This window comes from Poromitra crassiceps (genome assembly GCF_964638095.1).
Source record: "Poromitra crassiceps genome assembly, contig: HAP1_SCAFFOLD_654, whole genome shotgun sequence".
Taxonomy (NCBI): Eukaryota; Metazoa; Chordata; class Actinopteri; order Beryciformes; family Melamphaidae; genus Poromitra; species Poromitra crassiceps.
Genome location: NW_028151754.1, coordinates 13,972 through 26,771, shown reverse-complemented (window position 1 = coordinate 26,771; position 12,800 = coordinate 13,972). Strand labels below are relative to the sequence as shown.

The window sequence follows — 12,800 nt, the reverse complement described above, 5'->3', positions numbered from 1 at the left end:
GAGAATGGCCATGTAGCTGCTGTGTGTAGAGCGGTCAGTAGATGTGGGAGGTGTGGGAAGGAAGGTTGTGAGGTAGATCAGTGTACGCTATTGGAAGATGAGGCGACATGCCTACACTGCAATGGAAACCATCACGCAGGGTCAAAACAGTGCCCAAAGAGAATAAAGGAGGTGAAAGTGAACAACATTAGAGTAGAAGTGAATGGGATCTCTTATGCTGAAGCGGTTAAAAGAGTGGAGAGAAATGATCAAATGGAGGAAGTCGAAAGGGAACCAGAACCGAAACGGAAGGGAATTGAACAAAACATATATGTGGACAAAAGAGGATTTCTGACGTTCATGGCCATGGTGATCAATTGTGCAGAACAGGTCAAAGGAAAAACGGAAAAGATTGCGATGATGATGGACGCGGCGAGAAGGTTTCTGAATATTGTTGACATTTCCGGAGAGGAGATTGAGAAAGCGCTGAGGGACGAATTTCCACAGACTCAGACAAGTGGGTCTGGGTCATAGAATGGTCATACAGTATCATGAATGGGAGCACTATGGGAGGATACATGATGAACACTGTAAATAGATTGCACTATGGTGAATTTCCCCATGGGATAAATAAAGGACAACTTAATAACTTAACCTAACTATGAAGAAGACATCAAAGTCCAGTAGGTGGCGGTAATGCACAATTTAAGGATGCCAACCGCCAATCAAATCCATTGAAGAAGAAGAAGAATCGACGAAGAAGAACGAAGCGAGCCCGAGCAAGCCCCTAATGGCGACGCCCACAAAGCTGACCGCATCAGAAAAAAGTGAAACAACATAGGCTAAATAACAAATATCTGTCACTTTATTTTCGTTTTTTTTCTAGAATAGTCAATAACGTCAACCTTTACTTAATTTCAGTGCAGTCAGATGTGTGTACAGTGTCAGGAAAGTCACTTTTGAACAATAGTAGGAAGCATCTTACCTGAGACTGTTCTGGACAGCAGCCGGCTGGTTGCTAGCTGGTTGCTAGCTAACGTTAACGTTAGTTTAGAAAACCCGCTCCGCGTGCCCCAAAGCAGGACATAGACTGTACAGCCAGGAGGATAGCAGCATGGCAGACCTTCAAGGGTAAGTGTGGAGTTCGTTTTAACCGTGCTGTATTAAATGACAAGCTGTCAGTTCACCAATGTGTTGGTGAAATCCAAAGTTCTCTTGGTTTCACGCTTTTAATTTGAAGGCCGAAACGGGAAATGGTTTGAGTAGACTGGTCTGTCAATTCTTTCATTTCACATGTACAATTTCCTTTCTTCGCCTTCAAATTAAAAGTGTAAAAACAATTAAACGTTCGCATGTGAAGTCTCGACCTGTTTGGATAACGTTAGAGAAAACAGCCATCAGCCATGCAGTTTTATACTAATTTATTGCCAAATGCTTTGGGAAACAACTTCATCAAGTTGGTCAGAAAAGGTCTGTCTATTCAATGGAAACAGCACCAGTGCGACCTGTCGTGTGTGATGCTATACCTTCAAGAATGAGGACGTCTGAAACAAGTTATTTTTTAATCACCTAGCCTATATTAAAATGAGATACCTAATTATTAAACAATCATCTAGTTAGGTAAACTAGATGATATTAAGCTTCCTTACATTACAGACACAACCTTAGTAAACGGCAGGGCTAGGCAATAGAAGGCAATTAGGAGGCAGTAGAGAGTTGGGATTGAGTGAGTAGGGGGAGTGGCTAGGGGGGTGTGGGTGGTGGGAGGGGTGGGGGTATCAAGGAAGGGGGAAAAGGGGCCGTAGCTAGGGATAGGAAGGTCGTATGAGAGTTGGGGTTCGAGGGGTGGGTAGGGGGTGTGGCTAGGGGGATGTGGGTCGTAGAGAGTCAGGGGTTTGACACCCATGTGGGTGGGTTTGGTTTAGGGGTAGGGTTAAGGTTAGGACCAGTTTCCATGTTGAAAACAATCAGTCGTGTTGTTGAAGTACCCCCAAAACATTGCCTAAGGTTCCATAAGGCTGAATGGCCACACTGTGCCGTGGGCTTCAAGGATAGGTACGTGCCAGAGCGGCGATATAGGAAGCCTCTCGAGATCAAACTGTCCCACAAGAGTAAAACTTGGTTTTTCAATGTTCATTTTCAGCAGTGGAGAAGGTCGTGGATTAGGATACATGTTTGGAAAAATGTAGGGAAACTGAGGTCTCTTTAAAGGCCAACATTCTGATTGAATGTTGTATGTTGGTGTATAAATCACTGCGTATTGCCCTAAATTGAAGCACCAGCAAGGTGTTTGCCCATTTCTTAATGGAAATGCCCCACCAACTGATAGTCATGACTCATGGGATTCCTAGTGCAGGCGTAACGCTGTTGTGTAGTCCCCCACAGCTGGGAATCGAACCAGGAACCTAAGCCCATGAGCAGTGAGCACTAGCATCTGTTGCTCTCTTTAGGTCACTGAGAGCAGTGTTGTGAAAGTTAGTCATACTCCTTTAAAAGCAATACAATTACTTTACCTATATTATCAAAAGTAATTGGTTACATTATTAGTTACTTTACTATATTACTTTTGCTACCTCCCCCTCCAAAAGTGACATACAACTTTAGCGAGCTCCTTTTAAAGAAAGAATCAGAATCAGAATCAGAATCAGCTTTATTGGCCAAGTATGCAAACACATACAAGGAATTGGGCTCCGGTTAGCTTTGCTCTCAAGTACACACAGAGTACACAAGTACACACATATAGAGAAAAAAAAAGGAGAAAGAAGGTTACACATAGTTAAGGTGATCAAGGCAAGAATACTTTGTTGGACATAAGCAAAAAATGTACAGTGACTGCTATATACAATGTGGTGACTGTGCTATATACAATGTAGTAAAGTGGCTATTTTTAAATATGAATATATTAGGGAGTGTACAGTCAAAGTGTACGGTAAGTGTGCAACAATGCTACATAGGTTTGTAAACAAGGCTTATACAGATATTGCATTTTTAAATATGAATATATACGGGGATGTACAGTAGTGCAACAATGCTACATAGGTTTGTAAACAAGGCTTATACAGGGATTGCATTTTAAATATGAATATATAAGGGAATGTACAATAAATGTGTACAGTAAAATGTGCAACAACGCCACATAGTTTAGTAAACACGGTACACAGTACAGTTGTATGCCATTCAATGTGAATGAGGCTTGAGTTGACAGTGAACACAGTGAACATAAATTAAGTGAGTGGCTGGTTTAAGTGGACTAAACACTAAACACTAAACTCTGATTAGTGTTCAACAGAGTAATGGCCTGTGGGTAGAAACTGTTTTTACGTCTATTGGTTTTGGCGTGCAGAGCTCTGAAGCGTCTGCCCGAGGGGAGGAGTTCAAACAGGTCGTGGCCAGGGTGAGATGGGTCCGTGATGATCTTTCCTGCCCTTTTTTTTTACTCTGGAGGAGTACAAGTCTTGGATGGAGGGCAGGTTGGCACTGATGATCTTCTCTGTGGTCCTGACTGTCTGTTGAAGTCTGCGCTTGTCCTGTTTGGTGGCCGACCCAAACCAGACAGAGATGGAGTTGCAGAGGACAGACTGGATGATGGCAGTGTAGAACTGTACCAGCAGCTCCTGGGGCAGTTTGTACTTCCTGAGCTGGCGTAGGAAGTACAGCCTCTGTTGTGCCTTTTTGATGATGGAGCCAATGTTGGCCTCCCACTTTCGGTCCTTGGAGATGATGGATCCCAGGAACTTGTAGGAGTCCACCGTAGACACTGTGCTGTTGGAAATGGTGAGGGGGGGGGGGGGCAATGCAGGGGGGCTTTTCCTGAAGTCTACAATCATCTCTACAGTTTTGAGCTGGTTCAGTTCAAGGTTGTTTTGACCACACCAGAGGGCCAGGCATTCAGCATCATGGTTGTTCAATCCAGAGAGGACAAGAAATCCACTTTCCCAGTGTTCCATCTCTCAGATGCTGCTTTGGGTGTGTCTAGGGAATTAAAATATCTTGGACATATCCTCTCAGAGGATCTCAGGGATGACAGTGACATCCAACGACAGTGTCGTAAAATATGCTCAAGCTAATATGCTTTTAAGGAAATGTTCTATGTGTTCTGTAAATGTAAAATGTGCACTGTTCAGAGCATATGTCACCCCCTTGTATACGGCTCATCTATGGTCCCATTACAGAGTGAAAAGCATGCAAAGGCTTAAAGTGGCATACAACGATGCCCTGAGGTTACTTCTCCGTGTTCCCAGGTGGCATAGTGCCAGTCAGCTGTTTACCTCTGTTGATGTGCCCACCTGTGAGGCTTTGTTAAGGCGACTCATGTACAATTTTATGCAGCGCCTGGAAGTGTCAAACAACAGCATTATAGTGGCGCTAACAAACCCTATAAAGAGTTCTTACCGGGTCACGTCCAGGCTGCGCAAGCACTGGCTCAACAACTTGCTACTGATTAGGTAGGAGTGCACTACAGCACTTTTATTGCACTATTGTATTTTATTTTAGTAATCTCTTTTTCTACCTTTTCCCCACGTTGTATGTTATTGTATGATACATCTATGTGCTATGGACTTTTGTCTGAAATAAAGATTATACTAATCTCCTATAGGCAGACTCATCACCGTCTCAGATGAGGCCGATGAATGTTGTGTCGTCTGTAAACTTCAGGAGGTTGACGGATGGGTCCCCTGAGGTGAAGTCGTTTGTGTATAGCAGAAATAACCAGGGGGAGAGCACGCACCCCTGGGGGGCGCCAGTGCTGATTATTTGGATGCCGGATGTGGTTTAGAAAGAAAGAAAGAAAGAAAGAAAGAAAGAAAGAAAGAAAGAAAGAAAGAAAGAAAGAAAGAAAGAAAGAAAGAAAGAAAGAAAGAAAGAAAGAAAGAAAGAAAGAAAGAAAGACTTCCTTCCCATCGAGGCCATGGATGTAGTACTGTGATGGAACGGGAGGTGGCAGTAGTGCCGTTCCAATAAACTGGGATCCCTTTCCTCAAAGGCTCGTCGGCCTACCACCTGCAAGAAACGCTTTAGGAATTAAATCTGCGCCTTAGGCCATAACAGACATAACAACAATAACAGTCATCAAGCCATGGCATGGCATTTGTCTTAAAGACAGATAAAGGAAAATGTGAAGTGAAGAACAAACAAACAAACAATCAAAAACAATCCAACAATCCAACAAACAAATTACAAACAGGCAAACAAACAAGTCACATCAATGGAGTCACTAAGGACCATTCCTTCGAAGCGGTTTGTCGTGAGTAGCCTACTTCTAATAATTTACACATCTTTGGGGCACAAATACAACATGTGTTAATGACAATTATAAATCTATAACACATCATATCTTATTATCATCTTCTGTTGAAAACTAACAAAAAATACACAGCTGTGTAAAAATGACACATCCCTTTATGAGTGGCCAAATCAATATCTTGTCAGTCATGTCTTCTTCATTTGTGTTGATTTTGTCAATATAAGACGATGTATCATTCATATATATAAATATATATTTTACATTAGATGATTTGATTCCATGAGTGTTTTGTGATTGCTATGAAAAGTGGTATAGGACAGGCTGGACAGCTTAACAAAGTGTTCACCAAACCCTGAACTCTCACACCTTCGCTGGCCGCCAGAGGGAGCCAAGTTCATATTTATCACGAAACTTGAATAGCTTATTTTTCAACTACCCGTCGATTGCACTCATTTCACCTCCAACCTTTTAATCAGTGAAGTCCCTCCCTTCTCTCTATTCACTCTCTCTCTCTCTCTCTATTCACTCTCTCTCTCTCTTTCTCTCTCTCTTTATATATATACATACATAGCATATATATATATATATATATATATATACACACACACATATATATGTGTGTATGTGGGGGGGAGCGAGAGAGCGAGCTATAGGGCTATATTACGTTCAATCATAACAGCAGCATTATTGGCATTTTATTTGTTGTCACTTATTCATGTGCATATTATTTGGGTACATGATTGTTACCTTTTAGAAAAAAGCTATTAAATGGGTGTGTTGTTTTTGCTACATTATTGCAACTTCTTATAGGTTCTGACGTCAACAAGCAAGACTGGAACAAAACCAGAACTTTTGTTTTTTTCTACTACATCGTTCAATTGTTTCTAGATAGATAGCACATTATCCTAGGGGCTACAATTAGAACTAAAACATAGCAATTATTGTCAAATAATAACTGAGATCATAATTTGCTGTGGTGACGGTGGCATTTTGTTGTTTTTATAGTGCAAAATGATTTGTTGCGGCAGGAATTAAGTTTGTTGAGAGAAGAGCGGCAATTTAATGAGGAAAAAATGCATTGGAAGGAGAAATAAAATAAAAATAGGCCTAGTCATTAAATACTATGATATGCTGTTAGTGTATTCGGCCTAATATGTTGCTGTAGGAAATTGCCATAGCCATTTCATATGAATTTAGTGCGTTTATTGTTTTATTATTTAAATGCCTGCGCGTTTCTGCGCTTCACCCATACAGCTTTTATTCTGGCTGTATGGGGACTAGGTGGGCAGACTATAGTATTAAGTAAAAAGCACGTTGTGAATTGTGTAAACAGCCCGGGGCGGTGGAAAAAGTTCATGCCCGGGTCCATGTAAGGAGAAACCGGCAGACCAGCAGGCCACTGCGCGGTCATTTAATTAAGACGACCTGCAAGGGATTAGACCGATATTGGGGCTGTAACTTTGCCTCACAATGACCATTAACAATTTCATGCACACTCGCTTTTGACGGCAGGGCAACATAGGCCTTCAGGGTATAGGCCTGCAAGCTCTTTTCTTTGTCTGTTTAACTTTCTATATCAACGACTGATTTCCTACAACATTATGTCAATTAATTCTGTTATATGGGCTAATAAACACCCAATATTTTTTTTAAATAATAATAATAAGTGAATATAATAACCTAAATTAGCCTAATTCTTACATCATTTGAGGCCAAAACAAAAATATTTATAGAAATAGGCGCGCATTTATAAGTTCACAAATAGTTAAATATTCCAATATTGCATAGCCTACTACAAAGCCTACGTTTGTTCAGTCACATCACACACAATACATCTCGGTAGGCCTCTCGCCTTTAGCTCAATAACATGAGAGATTACCAAACATTTTGATGAAAAACGACACATGCGAGGTGTCATGGTCATCCCATTTGGTCCCTTTAATCCTTTTCTTGAATAGAGCAAACTCTCACACCTTTGACCATTCTCAGCCCAAATTGTCTTAATTCCCGTAGTAATGAGATAGCACTTACCGCCCACTGCCAATGATGTGAGACTCTGTCTGCTTTGATGTTACTGTCCTGCATTGAGTGCATTTTAACTAATGGCGTTAATAAATGTTCCTCGAAAGACGTTAAACTAGACGGAAACCATGCACTTTGTATTATTATTATTATTATTATTATTATTATTATTATTATTATTATTATTATTATTATTATTATTATCTGAAAACAAATCCAACGTGTAGCTTGTGTCAGAACCTAACATACTGTGATTTTATACAGCTAATTGAATTTATTATTAAAGGTGACATCTAGACACAGGCCTATTATGAAAGCAATGCGCGAGCAGAGGTCCAAATTTAAATATCCAATGTCACCATGTCTCACATTTGTACTCATAATGTATAATAATTGAATTTAATTGTAGTTTATAAAGTTGTCTGTTCCTTAGGGCAACTGTATGACGACTTAACCTGTGGGGGAATATGGCCGTGGTGTGATTGTGCATACATGCGAGCTGCTCTCTGCACGTCTGAAGTCTTGGCTGCAGCGGGCTGGGAGTTACCAACACCTCCTCTCGTTTTCCTAAAGCCGTGTGTGTGGCCAGGAGTTCGCTCCATTTCTGCTCTCTCAGTGTTCCTCGCTCCCAATTGGACGCCTCGTGTGCTTTTACGGGGAGGAGCTCCACTGGCAGCAAAAAGGAGGAAAGAATTTAACTGCGCAAAAGTCCTGTGTGTGGTGACGGATGGCCAAAGTTCAGAACTTTTTCAATGTGTGTTTCATAGAGACACGGAGATGGGAACTGCTTAAACACGGTTGAGATCCTGCACATCGCGCTGTTCGACTTTTTGTGCTTTTTGAAGTGAGCTCTCCTGAGCTGTGTTGTGAGCGCCTCTCAGCTTTCAGAGCAGGCAGAAGAGGAGCTCTCCGGCTGCGTATTTTGGAGCTGTTTGGAGCTGAAGACATGCAGGCTCGCTACTCCGTCTCCAGTCCCAATTCACTGGGCGTCGTGCCTTACATCAGCAGCGACCCGAGCTACTACCGGGCCGCTGCCGGTGGGGGATACACCGGGATGCCAGCGCCTATGAACATGTACTCTCATGCGGCCCACGACCAATATCCTGCGAGCATGGCCCGGGCGTATGGACCGTACACTCCTCAACCCCAGCCCAAGGATATGGTCAAACCCCCGTACAGCTACATTGCGCTCATCACTATGGCTATCCAAAACTCGCCTGACAAGAAGGTGACCCTGAATGGGATTTACCAGTTTATCATGGAGAGGTTCCCATTCTACCGAGACAACAAGCAGGGCTGGCAGAACAGCATCAGGCACAATCTGTCTCTGAACGAGTGTTTTGTCAAGGTGCCCCGCGATGACAAAAAGCCCGGCAAAGGCAGCTACTGGACTCTGGACCCGGACTCGTACAACATGTTCGAAAACGGCAGCTTCTTGAGAAGGAGACGGCGGTTCAAAAAGAAGGACGTGCAGAAAGATAAAGATGACCGAGTGACGAAGGAGACGCCTTCGAGGCAGCAGCAGGGCCGGGGAGGGGAGCAGGAGCAGCCGGTGCAGGGCTCCCAGCCCGTGAGGATCCAGGATATTAAGACCGAGAACGGCACGGTGACGCCGCCCCAGGCCGACTCGCCCTCCCTGAGCACCGTGCCCAAAGTCGAAAGCCCGGACAGCAGCAGCAGCATGTCCAGCGGCAGCCCCCACAGCATCCCATCCAACCGGTCCATGGGCATGGACAGCTCCGAGCACCACCACCACCACGGCCAGGCCTCGACGCAGGGCTTCAGCGTGGACAATATCATGACCTCTCTCCGGGGATCGCCCCAAGGAGCCACCGAGCTCGCCCCCGGCCTTGCCGCCTCCAGGACAGGTATAACACCGTCTTTGTCCTTAAACTATTCTCCAAATCAGACGTCGGTCTATAGTTCACCCTGTAACCAAAACTCTATCTCCACTACCTCCAACGCAACCTATCATTGCAATATGCAAGCCATGAGTTTGTACGCCGGGGACAGGTCTAGCCACCTAGCACCAAGTACCACCGTGGATGAAACATTGCCAGATTACTCGCTCACGACCACCTCATCCTCCCTGGGCCATGGCAATCTAAACTCGGGCCAGGAGGGCCATCATCCCCACCAAGGGAGGCTGACCTCATGGTACCTCAACCAGGCCGGAGACCTGGGCCATCTGGGCGCAGCCTACCCGACGCAGCAGCAGAACTTCCACTCTGTCCGAGAGATGTTTGAATCCCAGAGAATTGGCTTGAATAATTCACCGGTGAATGGGAATAACAGCTGTCAGATGTCATTCCCACCGAGCCAATCCATCTATCGCACTTCGGGAGCTTTCGTGTATGACTGCAGCAAGTTCTGACCAAAATAGGCTCTCTTTCCACGGTGTTGTAAAATCCATCGATTTTCCCCTCTCCTCCCACTCACCTGCCCATACCATGGACTAATATGTGACAGAACTCAAACAAAGACAGAAAGACTTGATCTTGGTTTATAAAGAACAGTGTTACTGCAAATAACACGTAAGTCTCTCCTTGCTTTTGTGACTTTATGTGATATGTTAAGGATAGGCATTATGTCAGTTTTCATGGACATATTATGACGTGTAAAATGCATATAGTAATTTATTTCTAAACTGTAGCCGGATATTATGGACCAAACACCAAACGTGTTTCTAAATTGAATTGCCTTAATTGTCCAAAAATGTTCCATTATAAAAGAAAAAAGAAAAAAGGAACGTGTATATCGCCGTACTATTTCAAAGATTCTTCATTTGTTGAAAAGTATTTTGAAGGATTTGCTTTTGTTTGTTTAATAAATTGTCATTTTATGTGAGTTAAATTTACGCCTCGTTTCTTGCAGACTTGAATATAGGCCAGTATTTTTTATACTCCTGGCGCCAGTTTGTGTGGGAGGTATACAAGGCCTTGTTATTATTCTGATTTGACCCATCTGACTCTGCAGGCCATGGGAGGTTTTATGTTCTGTTTCATTGAGTATATTATGCGTTTCAATAGCTAAGGAACAGCTACAACAAAATATTTTGGAAAAAAATTAGGTAATTTGGAGTGTTGGCTAATATCCATAAATCTCCCCCCTTTGGATATATTGGCTTCTGCATGAGGATTGAGTCCCCAAAATATTTTTACTCCCATTAACGAAACCAATATGTCTGTTTACTTATGAAAATGCCATGGTATATTTTGCTGCTCACCTTGTTAGGGAAAAACACACATCATGATGAAGCATGTCTGAATTATTGCTTTACGCAAATTGCAGCAACTGCTTGCGCACGCCCCACTGATGGATGGATGTGTGTCATGGTATCTATGTTTTCCTATTTTAATTTTAGAATCAGATTTGACGTGCTGAAGCTGTCGTGCTGTCAGACACAGCAGATGAGCACGGATCGTGTGTTGACCTAAAGGCCTTGTTGACGCCTCACTGTGCACATCAGCCTGCGCGCAGGACAACTTTGTTTTGGATGGCCATGTGTGTTTACTGGCGCATTCCAGTGCTCAGTTAATATCATACCACACATGCCAAAGATAGTCCCGTTGTCACTTCAGTTTAGATGTTTGAATTGTCAACAATCTGACATGACACTGGGTGTGAATGGGGCTGAGTAAAGTACTGAGTATTTGTGACGACCATCGCTTATTTTACAGGTAAATACATCGGAATATAGCCTATATGCAACACTGAATAGAAATCCAACTGGCATCATTCGAAATATCAAACTGATGTTTATATTGGTTTACATGTGAAAGTAACTGGCAGGTGCTCTTAAAAAGATTCCTTTCCATTTCCTTCAACTGGCTAGACTAATGACAGGGAATTACTCACCTTTATTCACATTAAATGCACTCATAAATTACCTCATCATAGGTCAACATCATTTAGCATCATTAGCATGCTTAATTTAAAGGGGTTTGACTATTTTAAATAAGCTGCCGGTAAGCAGTAGCCTACCTGCCTGTGGTTTCCCTCCTATTTTTCCCCAAGAGCCTGAATTGACAGACATTAAAATATAGCCTATACAGCATTAATATATATAAACATGTTCTCTTAGTTTTTGATTTGGTCCCGTGCGTAAAATGTGCGTAAAATTGCGTAGCATGCAGTCTGAACCAATAATAATAATAATAATAATAATAATAATAATAATAATAATAATAATAATAATAATAATAATAATAATAATAATAATAACATGACTTCATCTGGTTATTATTAAAAATAAACTATCAAAAATACCCACTGTTACTGAAAAGTTTTTATTTTCTTTTAAATAGGATTGCTTTTCTGTGGCAGCTGTTTATTTTTATATTTGCCCGCGAATATTCAAGGTCCTCTTTTTAAAAAGCGAAACTTTCCCTTTTAACAGAAAAGAGCGAATGACAAAATCCTAAAGACTGGGACAGATGCCCAGTCATAATACGCGTGGTCTCTTCGCCATGTGGTAAATAATGATGATCAGCAGTCAAACAACATTTTCACAAAAGTTATTTGCGTTTTTCGTTCTTTCAAAGAACCCATTCTATTCAAAGACAAAATCGTCGTATTCTTATTTATACTATTTGTATGTGTGCATATAGGAATAGTGAAGTATACAATTTATGTCACCCTTAAAAGGAGCTATAAACTATTCTGCAAATACAAATGTGGGTTAAGTTAACTGAGTTTATCTGGGTTTACTCCCCACACCCCTGCTTTTGAATCAACAATATTCACAACAAAATAACAAAACAAAACAAAACAAAACAAAACACACATCTTGCGTAGCTGTGCGTGCATTTACCGACCTATAGGCCTCGTTGAAAGGCTCACAGGTGTTCACCACCACGACGACGACGACAACAACAACAACAACAAAGAACAAAAATCATTATGGTTCGAGAGGTACAATGAAATGCTAATTGTCTCTCCCTGCTCAGATTCCAACAACTGTGTAATCAGGCTCATAAAAGTAATTAGATCCTTTCCCAAGTATAGCCCTAATAAACAAACGTCGTGTTAGGCAAAAGATTGATGGCGCCCTCACAGAATAGACCAGGTCAGGAAGGAATAAAATTCAATCAGAGAGCTGGAATCGTTTTTCATGAGACGGAAAAGGCAGAGAGGGAGACGGGGGTCAATGAGGAGGATGTCGGCCGCCATGCAGAGCTCCATCAACAATATAACAGGACATAGCACAGGCGAGAGAGAGAGTGCGGAGAGCAAAATGCACGGTTTGCTCCCGAAACGTGATAACTATAGAACACAAATAATATGGCTAAAATCTCACGCATATAATTATATTTTTAGGGCTACATTATTATTGTACCACATTAATATGCTATATTATTTTCATATAAACTATACGCATGTGCTATGTACAGGATTAGATTTAGCAAATGTCTTTATGTGAAAGAAAATATTTGCGTGTTTTAGAAGATTGGTTGACAACACATTTATGTGTGTCACAGCATGGCAGTTGTTCCCAATTGGAATCCGGAGACCCCAGGGTCACAAGGGGGTTCATTTCTGTTTAATTTCACTT

General features: G+C 42.1%; 1 protein-coding gene across 1 annotated transcript; it reads left to right on the top strand.

Annotated features, from left to right (window-relative positions):
- Positions 1–8,192: 8,192 nt before the first annotated feature.
- Positions 8,193–10,003, top strand: LOC310771442 (forkhead box C1-A; the record flags this gene model as incomplete). Its single annotated transcript, XM_083664054.1, has 1 exon — positions 8,193–10,003. One exon carries the CDS (start codon positions 8,193–8,195, stop codon positions 9,618–9,620), a length of 1,428 nt encoding a protein of 475 aa, XP_083520180.1. The 3' UTR covers positions 9,621–10,003.
- Positions 10,004–12,800: the final 2,797 nt, after the last annotated feature.